Below are 20,767 nucleotides of genomic sequence, written 5' to 3'. Positions count from 1 at the left end.
ATAAGGCTCGAGGGCCTAAAACAGGCTGTCGTAGACTTGAATCTGGCTCACATAATGAAATCGCATGAATGAAAATTACAGAAGCTGACAGGAATTTAACCACAACCATTTTTTTTTCCATATCTCGTTATAAAACTTATGGACTGTCCAAGAAACTTGACTGTTCTGGCCCAATAAAGACCGAATTGTGCTTTAAGTATTGAAGAATGTGAGGAGAAGAATGTCAAAATACACAGATTAAAAGTGTAAAGTAATGGAAGAACCTGAAAAATCTACTTAAGTACAGTGACTTGAGTACAAACACTGGGCTCGTTGCCACCTCTGATGGTCAGTTTGGAGCAGCTGTTTACGTCCCCGCTGGCATTATTGCTACATGGATACAGTGTACACTTCATCTGGAGCACGTCACACCACGTCTCGATACAGAGACGAGGTCACAGGATCCACACACGGACCACGACGCACTTGTACAGTGTCAACGCACATTGGCCAACTCTCAGGTTACCGTCCTTGTGTTTCAGCCGTCCAACAGCCTCTGAGACGACAGAAAAAACAGGAACCCGTGTGATCTGCTGATCTGTCACCAACACAGAGGAGACTGTCCATAAAACACCTCCACCGAGACTCCAAGCCTCCAAAATACTCTTCATCTTTTGGATTCTGTCCCATTTTTTTCCCCCAAACTGAGACTCATTCTGTTGAAAAGCTATAGAGGAATGTAACAGATGCTGCTGTGTTTTTACAAGTGAAGAGTCAGTACCAGGCCAGTGGAGGACGAGTACAGAGAAAATGAGCGTACGGCTTCTTCATCTGCGCCCGTCATTAGCGGGTCAACCTTTACAGGAGGCGGTCGCTGAGACGATCTTTGGCCTGTGCTGCCTTCAGGTCAGAACATAATGGTATCAGTATTTTTACAAGCAGAACTCGTTTCGACATGTGCGAACACAAACGGGGAAAAAAAACCACTCTGTACCGAGGCGAGGTGCGTTAGTGAAAGACCCCATAAAATGAAAAACACATTTCCTCAAGTTTTATCTTGTTTCCATGGGTCCGTCTGTCTGCATCCAATAGAAATGAGTCACGGCTTGAGGAGGTTCTCACTCTCAGGTGACCGCTGAGGGCAGGTGCGTTTCGCACAACCAGTGCAATTGGGTACTGAAACTATCAATCAAACGAGGACGTGTTCACCTGCAAACAATGTGGATATACTGACATTAAATAGCGCTCCGGCATTGATACACAAGGTCTCGGAGCTCCACATTTGCCATTTTCTCCGTTGGTTGCAGCACCTTGACACGAATGTGTGTGCCATCCGGAGGGCTGAGGCGGCTCTACATTCACGCCCCGACTCTGAAACGAAACGCCGACAGGACTGCACACGTCAGCTCCGCCTCATACGGCGGCCCCGTTGTCACAAGCTATTCCAGTGTCTTCTTCTTCTCTAATGAGCCAAAAAACCCGCTGAGTTACTAATACAAAGCGTTAACATTTCAGCGGGAGCCGTCAAAAGTCCAGTTTCAGGAGCGGCGAGTGCATCTTTTTTTTTTCTTTTTTTTTTATTCCTCTGCTGCAGACATTCACAAAACGCCTCCCCGCAGACGTCTCTGACCTCTAATGAACTCACCATAAGGCTGTGACAGACACATTGCTCTAAATAAAGGGATGACGGTCAGTCTGCTCGCTCCTTGTTCGATGGTTGGAGGAGCAGCGGGGAGGAGCATCAGATGCGTCCGTTGCCGTGCGTGCTGCCGCGGCGACCGGACAGCGGGTGGGATGAGTATTGCAGCTCGGTGGTGGAGAAGGTGGAGGAGTTTGAGGAGGAGGTGGTGGTGAGTCCGCAGGCTTCACATGCCAGAGCGAGTTGCCGCAAAGCGTCCAGAGAATCCATCTTGGCTCCACGTAACAGATCGCTCTGACCCTGCAGCAACAAGGAAAACAACTCATTTCAACACTTGAATCATAATTTAAAAATAAAATTTTAAATTGAATTCTTCTACCCTACGATATAATGTGTCATTTGCAAGAGAAAAAAAAAGAGCTTGAATATGACTTGACACATTAAGCACAAGTTCCAAAGTAAAGTTAGTCAATTGAACTCCAATGGAAGATTGTGGAAATGGAATATGACCACTTAATTAAACTAAAACTAAAAGATTAACAGGCTTTTAAAAGCCTGGAGGTTAAAGGTTCCCATGAATATGACAAGACAACTTTACAAATATGAATAATTACACTGAGACGATAATACAAGTGTATAGAAGTTAAAAAATAAATAAATAAATCCAGTAAAGTCAGTGGTTGGAAATGTACCAGTGACGTCCTGTTGGTTCGTTTGTTTTTCAACAAGGACAGTTTCTCGATCAAATTTAGCAGACAAACAGATAATATTTGAAAAAGGATCTGATTTAATTTGGGGTAAGTTGTGGATCATAGATTACATTTTGAATCCAGAAGAAAACTTTAATTTTTGAAATAATATTTGTTCGTTTTTTGTGTAAAATGTAGAAGGTTAAATGAGATCAGATTTCAGGAGAGATCTGGATCATCGTGTTGATACCACATCCATAAAAAGTATCAGATCCATGATATGATTCAGATATAGAAGTGTACAGTACATATGTGTACCGCGGGCAAGATGAAGCCTGTCCTTGATTTTTCATACTTTCTTCAAGAATACCTTGAGCACTGTGATGTTCCAGGTGAAACTCTCCACAGCTTTGCTGAGCTTTCGCCCCTTCAGCCCTTCTTTCTCTCCGAGCCGAGAAAAATCCTCATGGAAGTCCATTCCTGCAAACAAACAAAAAAAACAAAAAACAAGGCATTGGTTTAGAGGAAGAATGAGCAACTTAGATCAATTTGAAGGCAAAAAAAAAAGGATATTTATAACAATTACGGAAGCTTATTAATCGAAAGCGACTCATTTTGCGTCTTCAGATTCAACAAACATGCACACATTTGATGCATGCCTGGAAATACCCAGCAATACAGTCATTTGAAATTCTACTTAAATGTGTTCATTTGCTGCGAACCAAATAATTTGTGGATACTGGCATGTGGCCCAAACTAAAAGAACAACTTCCCATGTCGGAATGTGAGGCAACACTGCTGGGAATTCATGATAATTTGGAAGAACTATTTTGAATAGAATCACCTCCAGGCAGGAGTCAGCAGCACGTCTTGGTGGGTCCAACAGCCCACTGATATATTTACACAGAGAAGCAAAGCGCTGCAGTTCCTCGTGACATTTACATTGACAGATAAAGGTCAGGAGTTATTCGAGGAGAGGAAAAGGTCTAAATACACCGAGGTTTGGCTGATTCTTTTGCAACTAAATTCCAATGGTACATACAAGAGAAGCGAAGGTTGACAGTGAACAAGTCAAGCAGACGTACTTTCAAAAATGCATTCCTGTTGCTAATGACACACCCAGGTCAGGTGATACATGCTGTTTACAGACAGTGTGCTCTCTGAGGACTCATCCTCACTCGGTTTGCCTGTTAGATGCTCCAGCCAGACGCGAGTTTGAATGAATCCTGAGCTGTAGTGATTTCTATTCCCGAGCAGGGTTTGGAACAGTCTCGGCGCACTCTCACCTTCCCGCTGCACCTGGGCAATCCTCTCCTGAACACAGTCCGCGTTCTCGATCAGCTGTTTCTGGGCCGTGATCATCTGGAAATAGATTGAAAACTTTAAAGTAACCCGGTCTTTTTCAAAATAATTCTGGCTTCATGGGCTGCTTGTTGCTAGTGTGCAGTAATGCTTAAAATCACTACAGAATGAACTGATCCAGCAGTAATACATTGTATTAACATAAAGTGTTATAGCAGTGTTTAAAAATGTGCCTGAATTTGGGATTTCTAAGTTTCATCCTTTAGTTAAACCCAGTTGTAAAGATCCAGGTGATTAAAATAAGTTCATTGTCCACTGAAAGTTTGTGAATTAATTCAATCACTGTATTTTCAAGACACCCTATTTGGTGTTTTTAAGCTTTTAAATCACTATAAATGAGATAATCAGATATACACACATCATCCTTGCGTTGAGGTCAATCATTGTGTCAAATATTATTATTTTTTTAATTTTGTTTTTATGTTTTATGGGGATATGTTAAAGTAAAACATTTCGACACCAGTAAATGACAGCATCATTCCATTCCGTCAGTGGTCAATCCCATAATGCTTTGCACTGTGACATTCGCACATGATCCCACATCCAGTTTTAGCTGAAAGCCCATCAATACTAACCCTCCATACTGCTATTATATCAATATTTTATGCCACTTTACATTTGTATTATCACAGCAATAAAAGGAGAGGAATACATTAAAAGCTGAATAAATGAATGAATGAATTCGTAACACAGAGAAGAATGATGTGCAAAAATACAATAATGAATCAACTTCTTCATAATCAAATAATGTAAGAGAAATTATAAAAACTGGACTCGCATCTCAAACGTAATGAGAAGAAGTTCAAGAGGATACCAATCCGGAAAGAAAGCTGCTGTTTATAACTGCTGACAGATGGTCGCTGGTGAATATAAATTAGTACCAAAATGTGACATTTTATGTGCATGAAAACAAAACAAAAAAACAGCGTCACTGGTATTTCTGACTAAAGCATCAGTAGCCAATGTTAAAAAGCATATTGGAACATTTTCTGTCAGTGATTTCTCAACAATTAAAATATTTATAAATTTCTATTCTAAAAAATACCAAAAAAACAGGTGTTATGACCTCCAGAAACAGAATTTTCATCCAGTTATAGTCTGTCAATTCTGTTTTTTGTAATCCAGTAAATAAAGCATTACAATAGTCCTATTGTTCGAAGAAAAAAATGCAATCAGTTCGTCAGCAATACGGTTACGAAAAAGCTTTTGTTTCTTTTAAAAAAAACCCACAGAAGTATTTTCCTTTTGGAATCTGATCAGGAACAGAGATGTGCACAAAGAGATTTCTGCCTGACTTACAGGGACTCTTTAAAAATGTGGTGCACGAAGCATAACGATGGTATTACATAACAAAGTGGTGCAAAACTCATTAACAATCAGACATGTCATATACATGGAGTCTGACTAGAATGTAAAGACTTAAACCATCTCCTCCGAGCATTGATTTCAAATGCTCAATCTAATCAGATACAAGGGTTTATGTGACAAAATTCTAATTGGATGCAAATTTAATCAGACTATTTAAAGTCAACGTCGGCACTGGTAAAGGTACATACGTAAGCCATATTTTGATCAGCAACCTGCAGAGAGAAGTGAAAGGAAGACGGAGCGGCAAACAGAGAGGAGGGAGCGTGTGTGTGATGACTAAGCTCTCAGTGTGTGTGTGCGTGCGTGCGCGTGTGTGTGTGTGTGTTTGTGTTGAAGAGGTGTGATGTTCGACTGGAGATCACGCTGAATGTGGTGTTATAACAGGGACCTGCTAGAGGGACTTCAGCAGGTTTGCAGTCAAACAGAACGGACGGGCAGCTCTGTCTGGTCTGAGGTGTGTGTGTGTGTGTGTGTGTGTGTGTGTGTGTGTGTGTGTGTGTGTGTGTGTGTGTGTGTGTGTGTGTGTGTGTGTGTGTGTGTGTGTGTGTGTGTGTGTGTGTGTGTGTGTGTGTGTGTGTGTGTGTGTGTGTGTGGGCGGAAACAGGTGGGAGAGACTCAACCAGACGCAGAGCGAGGTGAGACGGAGGAAGAGGAGGAGGAGACGCAGCTGGTAGTGTGAGTGACTGTTTGAGGGATGCCACCTCACAGCGTCTCTCTGTCTCCGAGAGATTTCAGAAAGCTTCTGATGTCAAAAACCGCAGCCGTACGAGACGAGATAATAAATAAAAACGAGGGAAATGAATTCACCCGGAAAACAACGACGTGGAAGATGATGTGTGATAATAGATGACATTAAGTTGAACAATGACAGAATGTCACTGAAGACGAGGAAGAAGAGGGGAGAGGAGCATGTAGACCAGTGGAAGAGGGGCAAAGAAAGAGCAGAAAGGAGGGAGAAAAGGATGAGGATGAGAAGAAAACAGAAAGGAGTAACAGAAAAAAAGAGGACAGTGAAGAGAAACACGAAGGAAAGAGGTAAGAGGAATAGGAGGAAAAAGAAGAAAGCTGAAAAGAAATGGGAGAAGAGATAGAAAATGAAAAAGGAATAAGAGGAGGATGAGCAAAAGAAGAATGGGGTGGAAGAGAAGAGGAAAAGGAAGAAAGGAAACTGGGAAGTGGAAAAATGTAGAAGATGGGAGGAAAGGGGAAGACATGAAAAGAAAGAGAAGAGGAAAAAAGGGGAGGAAATGGTTTAGAGGAAGGGAAGATTAAGTAGGAAGATGAGGAGGAACAATGTGAAAAAGAGCAAGATGAGAGGAAGAGAACAAAAACAGAGAACAGAAAAAGAAGGAAGGGACAAGCAGAAAGGAGAGGGGAGATGAAGAGGAGAAGGAGGATGAAAAAGAGGAAGAGAAGCAACGGAAGGGGGGAGGGGAAGGGAAGGAGTAAAACACATAAAGAGGAAGAACAGGAAGAGGGTGAAAAGGCAGAGGAAGTGGAGGAAATGTAGGAAAAGAAAACAGGAAAATAATGAAAGTGAGTCTTTTCTCATCATAGTTCTAATAGAACAGATCATACATCGTTTTTAACAGATGAACGTGTAGTTTACAAACTTTACAGGTAAAAATCATCTTTCCCGTCACCAGATGATGTTGAATGATTTCCATCCTTTCTGATCCACAGGCTCGATCTTTCCCCCGTCTGTCACCAACTTTCATTTCCACCTGCACATTCAGCTTCGTGACACGGCCACCAGAGTATCTGATATGTTTGCGTTGTTTATTAGTCACACCCCTGCTGTGTAAATACCTCCAGTCTGCCTCCCCACACTTTCCTAATCTGTCTGTGACACAAATCCCTTCTCTCCCATTGAGCCTGGTTTCACTTTAAAACCGGGCGAGCAGCTGCACATTTCTACATTTCTATTTCACTATGTTCCTCCAACTGGAGCGCAGACACCAACAATATACAGATGCTTGTTATTACTTATTTGGAGCACTGGTGAGGATTTAGCCCTGCAAGTGGGATTTACTCAAGAACTTTTTTTTTTTTTAAACTATACAGCTTAATCTTTCATAAGGCTTATTAAACCACTCAAACGTCAGGTTTCTCTCTTTTTCACCATTAGTATTTCATGAGAATGAGATTTCTCTAGATAATATACCATTAAATTAGTTTTAACATCTTTCCAAACTATTTGAAAATGTAGAGCTACAATGAATAATTTTTATGTAATGCATTTTTGCTGGATGTTTACGTACGAAACAACAATGTAAATTCAATTATACTGGTAAAAAAAAAACCATTATGAACTAGTTTTACTAATACAGTTCACCTAATCAAATATTTATTTAGAATTAGATATTTTTTTTAATCTATTTTAAGCAAGTAGTGGATATGCAGTCAAAACTAAATAACAAAACACAATCAGTTTGTGATTATGAGACATTCAAAATGATCAAATATCCAAGCTTCACCTCTCTCAATGTAAAGCAAATCTATTTTGCCATAGTCATTTTTATGGAGTTGCTAGGATTAGTCTGAACATATTGTGAAGAAATTAGGAAGTTACCAGATACGCCCGGTAAAGGGTTAAAGGTGCATTATGTAGCAAGTCGTGCCACCTTTGTGCATTAGTGGCCGATATGAGTCTGTGTCGTACGCAGTTGGTTTTTGCTTCAGCTTTTCTGAATTTCTGTCAGTTCGGATTTTGTTAATTACAAAGAGGGCCTGGCATGGTGGAGTACTGGTTCGCGCTCTCAGCTCAAAGAAAGTATCTTTCTCATGAGGCTTTCACGCCACAATGAGCTGATTGGCTACAGCACCGACGAAATGCGTTTGCATATGTGAGCTGAACTTGTACTGCATCATTAAGAATGATTTGTGTGTTTCCACTCAGGGGAACTGGATATTTAACATGGCTTTTAATTGATTATAAATAAATGTAAGATCAATAGTCAACCTAATGAGATAAAATGATAGCCCTAATGTCATATCAAAGATTTTCTTATGTGTTGCAAGTAAACAAATTCAACATTTCAACTTGCAATGCAAGTTTGTGCCACAAGATGGTGTTTTGAGTTTGTCAAAGAAGCAATTTGAGGAACAGTGTCCGAGTCTCCTGGCTGTTACATAGAGCTAAAGTCTCTATGAAAGGCAGGATAATGAATTTCACCCATTGGACACAATCTGGACCACTACAACTAAAAACCGAAGGTCAAGGTAAAGTAACTCAACACTGCAAAACGGAATGTGCAATAGATACTTCAATTTGACATTGTGCGTCTTTAATGCAACAGTTTTTTTTATCTTAAAACTTCCCAAGTGTCGCAAAAAGTCTTCAATGGACTGACCGTGTCGTAGGCGGCGAGCAGCTTCCGGGTGGGCTCCGAGAGGGTGACCAGGGCTTCGAGACATGGGTAGCCCTCCTTCAGCACCATGGCAGCCCCCATGGTGCCCTCGGGGCTCTGCAGCCTTGTGGCCAGGCTCTGGATGCACTGCTTCAGTTTGGCCACAGTGGGGAGCCCACACTGCTCCTTGAAACTGGCGGTAGTGCTCTGAAATTTAAAAGGAGGAAGAGGAGGGGTTGGGGTTGGGAGTGGGGGTGTGTGGGTTAAGCAAGTATTTAGATCCCATGTGCAGTTCCGGCTGAAAAAACTAAGCCGGGAGAGGTCAAAAACACACACCCATTTATACACTCACGCGCACTCACACACACACACGCCGCCTGTCATCTGCTGTCCCTCTTGTGAATTAAATCAATATGGCAGTCATTGCCACTTTTAATCCAGAGAAATCAGCCTTAGCTTTAAGCACATTTTTGGCTGAAGTGGAGACAATATGGAATAAAGCTGATAACACACAAATAACAGTGACTGGAGGGTTTTTATGGACTGTGCAGGTGTATCAGGTGAGAAAACTGGGTTGGGTCACAGAAAATAAAAGAACCCCATCGAAATGTCTGGGTCACTTCATTATTATGTCTCCATTCAAATAGAGAAGAGAACTGTCTGTTGCCTTGACACTTGGCAGAGCACCAACTGAACCAGCCATCATCACAGCCCACCTGTCTGCAAGTGCATGAGACGGGCGTGCGGCACAATGAACGATAACCGAGTGTGTGGCAGATGAGCTCACAGCTGGACTCACAGGTGACAGAGAGAGTGCAAAAGAAAGGGACAATAAGACATGAGGCATGAAGATTCCGTGCAATTCGTGAAACGTTTGTGTGGGAAGAAGCCTGTCTCCCTGAATAGGAAGAATTGGCTGACACAGGAGACGGACATTGGACCATTTGCAGGAATTTGTCTTATTTAATTTTATTATCAGCACGTTGGCTGATACAACAGATCAGTTAAATTAAGCATTAATGATTTGAAAATGCTTGATTTCTAATGATATTAATTAGGCAAAAATACAATTTAAAACAAATAAAGCATTATATTGCATACATCGGTTTCATGTGCTGCTTTGTTCAACTCAGGCATGGTCGAGTAAGATCATGTATAAATATGTTGAATTGGATGCTAATTAAACATATTGTGCTTGTGTTTTGTTGGTTTGTTTTATGGAATAAAACAATAACATTACACAAACAGGACTATTCAATGAGGGTTTCGGATGCACTGTTGGTTGCCTTCGCCATGGAATAATCGTATGGATGACTGAGCCTATACTGGCACAGAGTAAATCAACTCATCGTTACAGAATATAACAAAGAACCTGTATTTTAGTTGTAGAGAGTGTGATGGGGTTGCCAAGGTTTACAAAAGTTAAAAATATATATTTTTTGTGTCCCTCAAGAAACAGATGAAATCCTCAATGTGTTCAACTAGAATCATCCTTCAAGTGTGTGTATGTGTAATATCAAGTTTGAGCCTTTTTTTTTTTTTTAAATGGAGAAATCATTTGTGCATAAAAACACACCCTAATGGGTCGCCAGTTCTCCCTCCCGTATTCCTTCCATAGCAATCACCTATTTTAATTTCATCCATTCATCATCACTCATTATGCTTTATTACACCGGTGCGTTCATTCTCCTTCCTTCACCATCCTGCATGTTTTTAAATGGTGGCCCGGAAAACATTCATCCTGCCACATAGGAATGCCAGAAGAAATAAAGTTGGCATAAACTTTTCTCATTGGACATCAGCGTGTGACTGGATGATGTTCAAATGAGTGGACATATCGGGGTGAGGACCAAACTGTTGGCTGGACATCCAGATGACGCCCAACACAATTAAAGGTATTCAATCTCGCGGAGATTGGATGTAAATTTCATGATTGATCTTGACACTTCTGTGTAAAACCTGCTGCCAAAAACAGCTGAATGTGAGCACTGGCACTAAAGAAAAAAAACGGAAAATGCTGCGAACCCCAAAACACTGTAAATGTTCACCCACACACGAGCAGCCAGTTGGCTGCGCTCTGACAGTGGCGAGCCAAGAGTGAGCCGGCGCCGGTCCAGAGCCACGGCTGGCAGATTTGGCTCGGTCCTGTGCATGTGCGAGGCCGCTTCGGACTGAGAACTCGGCAAATTCACCCACATTTGGACCCTGTATAGGAAATGGGTGGGTCACCTGGATTTGAGCAGCATGCAGACCCAGTTGAGTTTGGCACCGATTCTCGAATCGGTGCACTCCACGCACCAGTTCTCGAGCATTATTCATACGACACCGGGCTTGAATTATTCCTTCTGGTTTGAGGTACCGAGGTACCAAATGGTTTGGGCTAGATGGAACAAGTTCTGGGTGGAGATTGAGATCTGGGACTTGGACTGCTCACACAAGGTTCTCATACAACATAGAAACAGAAATGCGTGTGTCTGCCAAATAGCGTTGTTCATTTTGAAGTGAATGCGCCTTTCTGTGTGGCCCGCTAAAGAATTCATGAGACAATCCCAACATTACAGCCGTATTTCCAAACACCGTCTGAACCATGCTTGGATTCACTGCTGTTCAGAAACACAGAGTACTGCGTGATGCATGAGCAATGACAATAAATAAACTCTGATTCTGATCCGATTCTATGAACATGCTCCTGTTTTTGTCGTGGTGGTCTATAGGTTAGAAAAGTGGACTTGGGAAGGAAGCTTGCAGGTTGGAATCCCTGCGTCTCTCGAGCAAGACCCTTGGCTCACCGGGCGTTGAACCGCGGCAGCCCAATGCTCCTGGCATATATAGTTAAGGTTAACTATAAATAGGGTAGGTTAAATACAGAGAAATAATTTCCCCCAAAGGGATCAATAAAGTATGCTTGCTTTCTTTTTCCATAGTTCTTAGGTCTTCATGAGTTCTTTTTTCCCCCTGCGTTTCCCTTGTGTGTCATCCCCTCATGGTCCCTCACTTACATTCATTGTTTATGGTCCTACATTTGCCACACATCTTCTTGTTTCATGCAATGTTTATGTTATGTGGTTTATTATCCCTGCTTTGGTATCTCTGTTTTAATTATGCTTTAATGTTTCATGTCTGTGGTTTGTTTGCACTTGTTCTGTGATCCGGCACTCTTTGCGATTTCCCATTCAATAGATCAACCTGAGTATCAACAAGCCTTTCCTCCTCAATCTTTCCATGGGTCTCTGTTGGTCCCATTGCACAAAGTGCTCCTTCTTCCTCTCGGTTTGTGTCCACATATTTTGGATGATCACTGTGTTCCCTCATTGTCAGAAAATTGTTGCCTGACATGGAAAGTACAGCGTTTTCAGCGTTCCTGATGTTTTTGCCAGTCGATCGTTGTCGTGTAAACAGGACCTCAAACAGTTGGGGACCTTTTCGTGGGACCTTTTCGTTGAACATATTTTGAAGCATTTGGATATTTTTGCACTTTTTGCCGCCCCACAGAGTCCACATGTTTATGGTTCATAGAATATGCTTCAAGAAAGATATTGACTACAGATGGTTATTCCACTCGAGTTGCCCACGTGTACGTGTTGGTATTCAGTGATGAGCTGGTGGGTGTTGTGCCACCAGGTTCTATTTTTGCCGGTATTTATAGAAGCTTCATAATCCTCCTCCACTCTTTTTACCGACTCCTTTGTCGCTGCCTCTCTGCCTCCTCCTCCTCCTCCTCTTCCTCCTCTTCCTCCTCCTCCTCCTCCTCCTCCTCTCTTATTCGCCTATCATGAAAGTCTCGGAGGGATTTCAGCTCTGAGCCAAACATCCTTTCAGCACAGGGTCACTTCACCACACTCATTCTCCTCCAGGGGCATCTAGTGAAAATCCTTTTGTTGAATGTGTCCCGTTTTCAGGTTTTAGCCTTTACCTTGGTGCAAAGTAGGTGAATGGAATTGGGTTAGTCACTCCTAAAATGATGAAAAAAAAAAAAAAAAACTTAAAATGTACCTTTCCAGGAAAAGCATCCTGGTGTCTACTGGATAATCCAAAATCCTCCCTGAGAACAGTTTTCATTTTCATTCTGAAAGAAATGTTGAGAACTCCAACCGTCTGTGGATGATCCAGCTGAGCTTAACAGCAGGCAGAGATTATTCTGGCGGTGCAGTGGTCGACACTGTCAACACAGCGAGATGATCGTGGGATCAAATCCAGGCTGGAGACATCTCTGTGTGTAGTTTGCATGCTCCACCTGCTTCTCCAGCTACTCTCCAAAAGTCTACTTTTGGTGGCGTTGATGTTTGTGAATAAAGCTTAACAAGCATAAAAGGAAGGTTTGATTTCCATAAGGCATTTTCTGGGAGAGTTTGTTTTCCATGCAAAATTTAAAAAAATACAAATAAAACATAATAAATGATCAAGGATTATGGAAAATGATTGATATCTGAGACATAAACAGTTGTAGTGTTTAATGTGTATATGCGTGTAAATCTGGTGCATGACTTCTTAATAACCTATGTTATTTAACATATAGGTATGTTAACATTTGGTAAATCTGGTTTACAAAATGCACTTCCTATGTTGTAGGATGATAGAGGGTGGTGGATAATAATAGCATGTGTTGGACTACATGTACCGTAAACTATCTACATAACCATTTCTCTGGTGGTCACATAGTTTAAGAGTGGATTCTGTCTTACCTGAGCTTCCTCCCGCAGGTCCGTCGCCTCCTTCAGAGGAGTAGCAGCCACTTTGAAGGTCTCATCCACCGCCTTGATGCTGGTGTGCCTCAGAGTGACGTACTCCCGCCCTCGCCGGCCCACCCTCCTCACCGACAGGCCCCGCCGCTGGGCCTTCCCGCCTCCCCGCCGGTTGGTGACTGCCACGTGTACAAACAGGCTGGTGTGGGGCAGGGGGTCTCCCGCCAGGCCCAGCAGGGGCACGTTGCGGTAGCCGGGCTGAAGGCACTCGAAGGCCACGCTGTACTGGCCAATGAAGTCGTCTCCGATGTAGTCGTCGTCTAACACCACGAAGCGGAGCAAGGCCAGCTCGGGCATGTTCACCTAGAGATGCGAAATGACACCAGGTTACTGGACTGACGCACTCTGACATTTCTTATCTCAGATGTCTTCAACATGAAAATACACTTCATGGTAAAGGCTCATTTCACATGAGCGGCCACATTGCTTTAAAAGTGTTGCTTCTATCAGGATCACTGGATCAATTGAAATGAATTGGGGGGAAAAAAACATCAGAAATTAATACAAAAATCAAGAGAAAAATCTTTCTTTAAGTAAATGATCCTAGAGAGATGATGATGGTCCGAAACATTGTTCAAGCTGTTTGTGATTTCATAAATTTTCAACTATAACCATAATGCGTTACCGTGAGCCAGATGTTCAACTTTAACAATGATTGTTTTTCTGTTGAATGATTAGTGGATGCACTAAGATGATCACCTTAAAATCAGCTTAAATTATCATCAGTGATTCACACTCCACATCACATTAGTTTCTTTGTCTAAATTTGACGAAAAATGTCAAAACTGTTATCTTCAGAAGATGTCCTGAAATTAGGATGACGGTTAAAGAAATTTGAGAAGTAAGATTTGCTATAAAAGTGCTACAAATAAGCAAGGAAATCTTGATTATGAAGTGTTAAAAACACAAAAATAACTAAAGATTGGAATAAAACTCAATATAAATGAATTTGGCAAAAGAAAAAAGAAAGTCAAGAAAATAGAGGAATTTGCAATTAAACAGAAGTTGTTGATGAAATATATGTATATGAAAATTCAACAAAATAATAAATATATAATAATAATAAAAAAATACTTAACTGAATGTAAACCCTGAGCCTAAACCTGAAAAACTGTGGCTACATAATAAATGCAGCTGCGAGGAAGGATGCCAGTGCAAATGTGAACATTTGTCTGAGGGTTTTTTTCAAAGAACACATGTGGAAAACATCCATTGTAAACATGCAAGAAATGCAGTGAAATAAACACAATTATTTATTTATAGAAGCTTTTAATTTAAATTGATCAGTGCACCTTTAAAAGTCCTCTGTGACAGCATCTTCATCACTTTGTTTACTTCACATCACTTTTAGACAAATTGCAAATCAACCTGTTTTTCCTTTGGAGAGTAAATCAGGCTCCTTTATATCGCGGAGGTTTGTGCCCGCGTAAACAAGCTCGTCGGTTTGTTTATTGGCGCTTTTAAAAGATGTTCAGTCTCCTGTGGAGGTGGCTCACTTTGCATTCAACCATATTTGTGCATCTTTCTGCCGTTTCCAAACACCAGCCACTCTACATTAGCAGGAAACAATATAGTGTATGTTATGAGATGTTTACATCAGCAAGAGGCCAGAGCAATTATAATCTCATTTCATGTTCCAGAGTGTCGCTCGCAGTGCCGTTTATGGTAATTGTATGGCACAATAACACGAAAGCCACCGAGGGGCCGCTGCAGACGATCCCTTTTTTTTTTTTTTTAATTACATCCAAATCATACCTTTGGAGACCTTCACCTTCCACTCCACTAATGATGCTTTAATTTCACACACAGAATAAAAGAAACAGAGTGTGTCTTTGCATAATGAGTTTCAGAATCAACTTCACAGATCTTCATGATTCTTTCACCAATGTATCTCATTTCTCTGTGTGTGCATGTATGTTCATGCAGGTCGCGCCATCAGTTTTCCAGTTGAATAGCTCTGTATCTGTTATTTCAATCAGTTTCAAACCGCATAGTTTTCTGCAAAGACGAACAGCGTGACATCAGGACTGAATTTCAGCTCATATGCAAACTGTCTCAAACATGATATTGATACATGTGCAGGGGGCAAAAACTCCCAGCTGTAGATTGTTTCCCAGCTATTTCAGGTTATTTATCATATCGGACTAAAACTCACACAAAGTCCTTTGATTTAAATGTGAATTGACATGAGATCATTTGAGTCGGATCCTCAATAAGATGAAAGAAGAGTTTATAAACCACAGATAGACCTAATGAAAAATCAGATTCCTTGTGCTATTAAATCAACTTCCTTTAGTTTTCTTGGCAAGCAGCATGTGATGTCTGACAGACAGTTCAAATTATTAAAGTTTTGAACTTTAAACAAAGCATCTGTTTCATCTATTGAGTAAATAGACAAAGTGAAACTCATTAAAATACAGTCTGAGGTTTTTCTCGGTTTGTTTGGTGGTTTACTCGTTACATTTGAAATACACTTCAAACTGATCTTCCCAAAATCATTTCAAAGCAGCGACCAGCCAGAAGGATCCGGAATAATGGCGACCTGGGACTCGCGCAAACAGGCATATACATACAGTAACTGATGCGTGTTTTTAGACTGTGGGAAGAAACGGGGGAACCAGAAGAACCCCTGCATACATCGAGAGAACATGCAAACTCCTCACGGCGATATCCCTCGGCTCAACCCAGACTTCAATACGGACGTTCTCACGACAAGGCAAGAATGGGAAACACTACAAGACTGTTCAGCCTACAGCACTGTAGTAAAACAAATCCATCCACATTTGTGAGGTGAATTATATCATTCTAATGCATTCGCTTTGGGCTGAAGAAACATTATTTGTTACTTGCTACTGTTGCTTGAAGAGAAAAAGTCAAGAACCTACAACATTACTCTTGAGCTGCATTTGGCTGTGATTTCCATCAGAAAGCAACAAGGCCAGAGATTGAAATGTTCTCGGCTGTTACACATGTATCATGAACAGGAAAGATTTAGTTACTGTAGTAACTTTGTTCCTTTGTGTATTAATATGTGCATCACAAGTGCCTAAGGTCATACAGTGATAAGCACAGAATATAAGGTGCAAATTCCACAGTGGCCTAAAGTTTGTCATTTAAGTGAATAATCTCTGTCTAATAATCTCACTACACCCTCTGATAAAGAAGTACTATTCCCTCCACTCATCCATCTATGTAAGTTTCATCCTTCTTTATCCAACCTTGATTCTGCCCTGTTTATGGGTGGAGGCAGGAAACACCCCAGGTCCATTGCATGTCAAACACAAACAAAAACAAACACGTAGGTTATTATAGATTAAGGTTCTGTATACATGCAGTTGAATAAGAGTTTGACGTGCTTACGGGAGGAAATTCAGCTCAAAATGGTATTTCTTCTGTGTTGGTTCGCATGCAGACAACATGGAAAACACTTTCGTAGATCAGTCCCTGGGTTAGGAAGCTGCAGTCCTTGAGAAACTTCATACACATCCACGCACGCACACACACGATATGAAAACACATGAAATCTGCCTAAAGCCTGAAATTGAATCTGGATATTTATCTTCCAATAAGCAAAGTTATGAACTACTACACCCACAAAAACAAAATATCATTTAGAAATTAATATTTATAACCCTCAGAGTCCAGGTGGAAATCATCTCCATTGGATGAGTTCATGGCTCATATTAATGTTAGTGATAATTTCAGTACCGTTTATCAGCACTGGTTTTAATGTTGTGTGACCTCATAGGAAAAAGATCAGTGTAATTTAAAAATTATTTCAAAATCATATTTACAACAGTCAAATGTGAAGTCATGAAGTAATTGTAACTCATCCAGTACAACCCAATTTACATTATGCACATCATTACAGTTTTGCACCATAATATACTGTCACTCCCAGTTAGGAAACACTTATTATGTGTTTTATGAGCCCAGACGGCTGAAGCAGCGCTTTGCAGTTCAATTCAGTGTGAGTGTGCGTGTGTGTGTGTGTGTGTGTGTGTGTGTGTGTGTGTGTGTGTGTGTGTGTGTGTGTGTGTGTGTGTGTGTGTGTGTGTGTGTGTGTGTGTGTGTGTGTGTGTGTGTGTGTGTGTGTGTGTGTGTGTGTGTGTGTGTGTGTGTGTGTGTGGGTGTCGGAGACCTGCAGGAGAACGATTAAGACATATGAGTGTGCTTCAAAAGGACGACACACTTACTTAACCAAACGGCACGACCTCGGTTCTGAACACGTCTGATTATGAGCCACTCTGTTTGCGTGCCAGTTCCTGTGTGTTGTTTCTGTGTGTGACTTTCATGGCACATTGCCCTCCAGCTCTCGGCTCGGCCTTGAGTTACAATTCTAATGAGACAAGCAGAGCCAGAAACTCACCTCTCGCCAAAACTGAGCAGACACAGCGCCAGATTTTTTTTAATAAGCATTGTGCATTTGGAGCAAAGAATTCTGTCCAACTTCTGTAAGCTGACAAAATCAATGAAGACTTAAGTGGACGACAAAACTCCTATGAACTCTTCTGCTACAAACAGAAAGTCCGTGCTAGAATTGCCATGCTCAGAGTTGCATCCCTCCGCCAACCAATCAAATTATACTTGAACCGATTGTCTTGTCTAGACCAGGAGTCTGCAACCTACAGCTCTTCAGTCGTTCTGTCCTGGCTCCCTGTGGCTTTCACAAAATTACATGCATCTTTATTGTTTTTGCAGAGCCAGCAGACAGTCTCTCGAAGGAGTTTTTTTTTTTTCACGTTTGAGGTGACAAATGTGATGTTTAACTTAAAAGATGTCAAACAAAATATGTCATATCCCTCTGTGTCTCCTGCATTTTTCAATATATTTACCATTGTATTTGCTGATGAGTTTTCTACCACAAGCACGAAAGAAAATACACTCCAATTCAATGTGTGCAGACCAAGTTGCCATGTTACCTCAATTCATCCTTCCAACCTTCTTCTATACACACGCATATTCGCAATTACAGGTGATTTACCATCACCAATTGATCAAAATTGCGTGACAACCCACAAATAGAGACCACTATTATCATAATATTCAGAGTTAAATGTATTTTGCAGCTCTGAATAAGTTTTACATTACGCTGGAGCGAGGGGAAAGAAATGACATTTGGATTCGTTAATGTTTCAGTACTATGATTAAATACATGATTTTGGTTTTTTTTTGGTTTTTTGTTCACCACCATGTTACAATCACTTCATACTCGAGTCAAAGTGAGCATTTTTCACCCCAAGTTCCACCTCGGTTGTGTGTACTAGTTGGCTGTGGGCATTTAAGAGGTTTTAATAATTAACTTTTGGGTTTTTTTCTACGCTACAAAATACAGCCTCTAGGCTGTAGTCGAGACATACATTTTTCTTCCAGATGAGACATCAAGAAACAATCGTTTATCTCAGCGAACAGGAAACAAAAGTCCTCAATAACTGCAGCAGGAAACTGTACATTTACTGCTAGACTAACATAATTTGCCAGACTTGCTCTCTATACCATAACAGCCCACCGGTTCCTCTCTCTTTCCTAAGATAGCACTGAAAGTGGAATGGGTAATTGATGATTTTCACTTAGCTCTTCATTAAAGATCCATTAAAATATTGCCCTCTAGTAAACACTGACATTTCGGTGGCTCTCATCATAATCAAAGTTGCCTGTCCCTGAGACTGAAGGTTTTGCTGAAATCTTTTGAAAGGTATTTGGGGGTAACCAGCCTCACAAAAATGTCTCCCAGCTCACATAATAGTGACAGTGGACGATCAAACTCTACCGACATATTTGTGAGCCATCAAATAAGAACAAAAAGAACTGTTGATCGCAATCAGTGACTGGTGGTTTTAAGACTCCATATCACCACAACGGCTTTGGATAATCAGAATCTGATTATTCTTGAGCAAATATCTGTGTCTGTTAAGGACACATTATCCAGAAATCCAGAAGCCAGTAGTGGCCTGGAAGTTAGGGCAGCGAGCTTGTGATTGGATGGTTTATGGTTCCATTTAAAGTAAAACTTCAAACATATGGTTTACGACTGCTGTGCTGAGCCGGACGGGAGCGATTGAAGTTCAATCCTTTGCAGAAAAGTTGAATACTTGTGTTTTATCTATTGAGTTTACTTGAAAAATGCACTCTAACAACTTGCAGGACTCGATGAGGGAGGAAGGGAAATGATACTACATCCTCAACAGACTGGGCATACAAATTGTAACATTGCTATGCCCGCAGTTATTATTGGTAATAAATACCTTTCTGATAACTGCAGTGTTGGCACGCTACTTTATATATTGGAAAAGCAGAAAGACAAAAAGAAAAAAAAAGTGCAGCCAAGCAATGTTTTCTACACATGAGAAGTTCCAAGCGAGATCATTGATGGAAAACTAGCACATCTGGTAAATTCAAAATCAGGCTGTTTCAGTGAGTTTTACCTCTTACCCTCCCTTTTAAAAAGAATGTATCTTTTATTCCTCCCTGGCAAATTTAAGTTAGTAAATAAATGTAACATTGGAATGCTGCTCATCATAATATGTGTATGGACATGTCTCATAGGCTGCACGGCTTGAGGCATGTTTATATATGTGCACAGTGAGGCACACAAGGCAAGTGCAGCAGCTTGTTTAAGCCGTTTACATAACTTCATGGCAGCTTTTAATAATATTAATCCTGTTTACACATTTCAAATACTATTTTAGTTTATAGGAGTCTGTTTTGGTGCTTTTTTTGTGTAAATTATTGATAATTACAGTGTTTGTGTGAGGTAAGATGAAGGAGCACTTCTCGAAAATTAAGTCTGCTTTTGGAGCACAAAATTGTGTTTTCATCTTCATTGTATTTTCAACATTGAATATTTATAGGAAATAGGAAATTGACAACAAATATAAGAAGCTTTTGTTCTTTCAAAGCTGTGATAATTAATCTGCTGTCGGCTTTGAACCGCATGGCAATCAAGCTTAGAGTATTTCACCGAAGATGCCCTCCAGATTTAAATCAGATGCTCCTATGAATACGCTTCAGTATGGAGTGAATTTATTGCATGACATGACGTGCTGCCTGGGCTTTGTCACCTCTCAGTGACAGAGTCCTGCGTGACCGTGGCTGAGTTATAAAGACAAGCTGTCGCAGCTGATCTGTACTCTCCTGTCACATCACAGCAGTTCCCCGCAGACATAATGTAACTCCACGAAGACTAAAAATGAGGCCGGTAATACCTGTAATCTAGAAACAGTAATTGCACTGGCAGTTTGGCAGGAGACAGATTTGAATGGATGATTTGGCCGTCTGACACAAATGCATGTGCATAATGTAATATTGTATTTCAAACTCCCTCTCAGACTCCAATTTGAGATTCTCTGATTGTGTTCTTGTTTTGATTTGAACCCTTTTCAATTTAAAATCAAAGCATTGATGTAGCGCTGCATTTTCATGCACATATTTCAAAGTCAGTGGACAAACAGCTCAAAAATCAAAACGTCTGATGGCTTCATTTCAGATCAAAGTTCATGCGGACGACTGTCAGCGAGGCAACGCTGCACATCAGGACTGCTAATGGCTTTATTTTGATTTTGTACTGCTCACAAAGAAACAGACGGTATAATATCATCTGTCACATCTGCATCTGGAGGTCCTCTATTACAAATACTG

General features: G+C 40.9%; 1 protein-coding gene across 2 annotated transcripts in view; it reads right to left on the bottom strand.

Moving 5' to 3' along the window:
- Window positions 1–214: 214 nt before the first annotated feature.
- plcl1 (phospholipase C like 1) overlaps window positions 215–20,767 on the bottom strand; it is a gene marked incomplete at its 5' end in the record, with an annotated part of 90,793 nt that continues 70,240 nt past the window's right edge. For both annotated transcript variants that reach the window (XM_080497723.1, XM_080497724.1), the window contains 5 exons: window positions 215–1,918; window positions 2,678–2,787; window positions 3,594–3,669; window positions 8,391–8,594; window positions 13,070–13,432. In XM_080497723.1, the coding sequence (XP_080353849.1) occupies window positions 1,721–1,918; window positions 2,678–2,787; window positions 3,594–3,669; window positions 8,391–8,594; window positions 13,070–13,432 (951 nt within the window). In that variant the 3' untranslated portion in view covers window positions 215–1,720. The remainder of the gene's footprint in view (window positions 1,919–2,677; window positions 2,788–3,593; window positions 3,670–8,390; window positions 8,595–13,069; window positions 13,433–20,767) is intronic.

The sequence above is a fragment of the Blennius ocellaris genome, assembly GCF_963422515.1.
Source record: "Blennius ocellaris genome assembly, chromosome: 6".
Taxonomy (NCBI): Eukaryota; Metazoa; Chordata; class Actinopteri; order Blenniiformes; family Blenniidae; genus Blennius; species Blennius ocellaris.
Note: the sequence above shows the minus strand (reverse complement) of the source record. Positions and strands in the feature narration are given on the sequence as shown.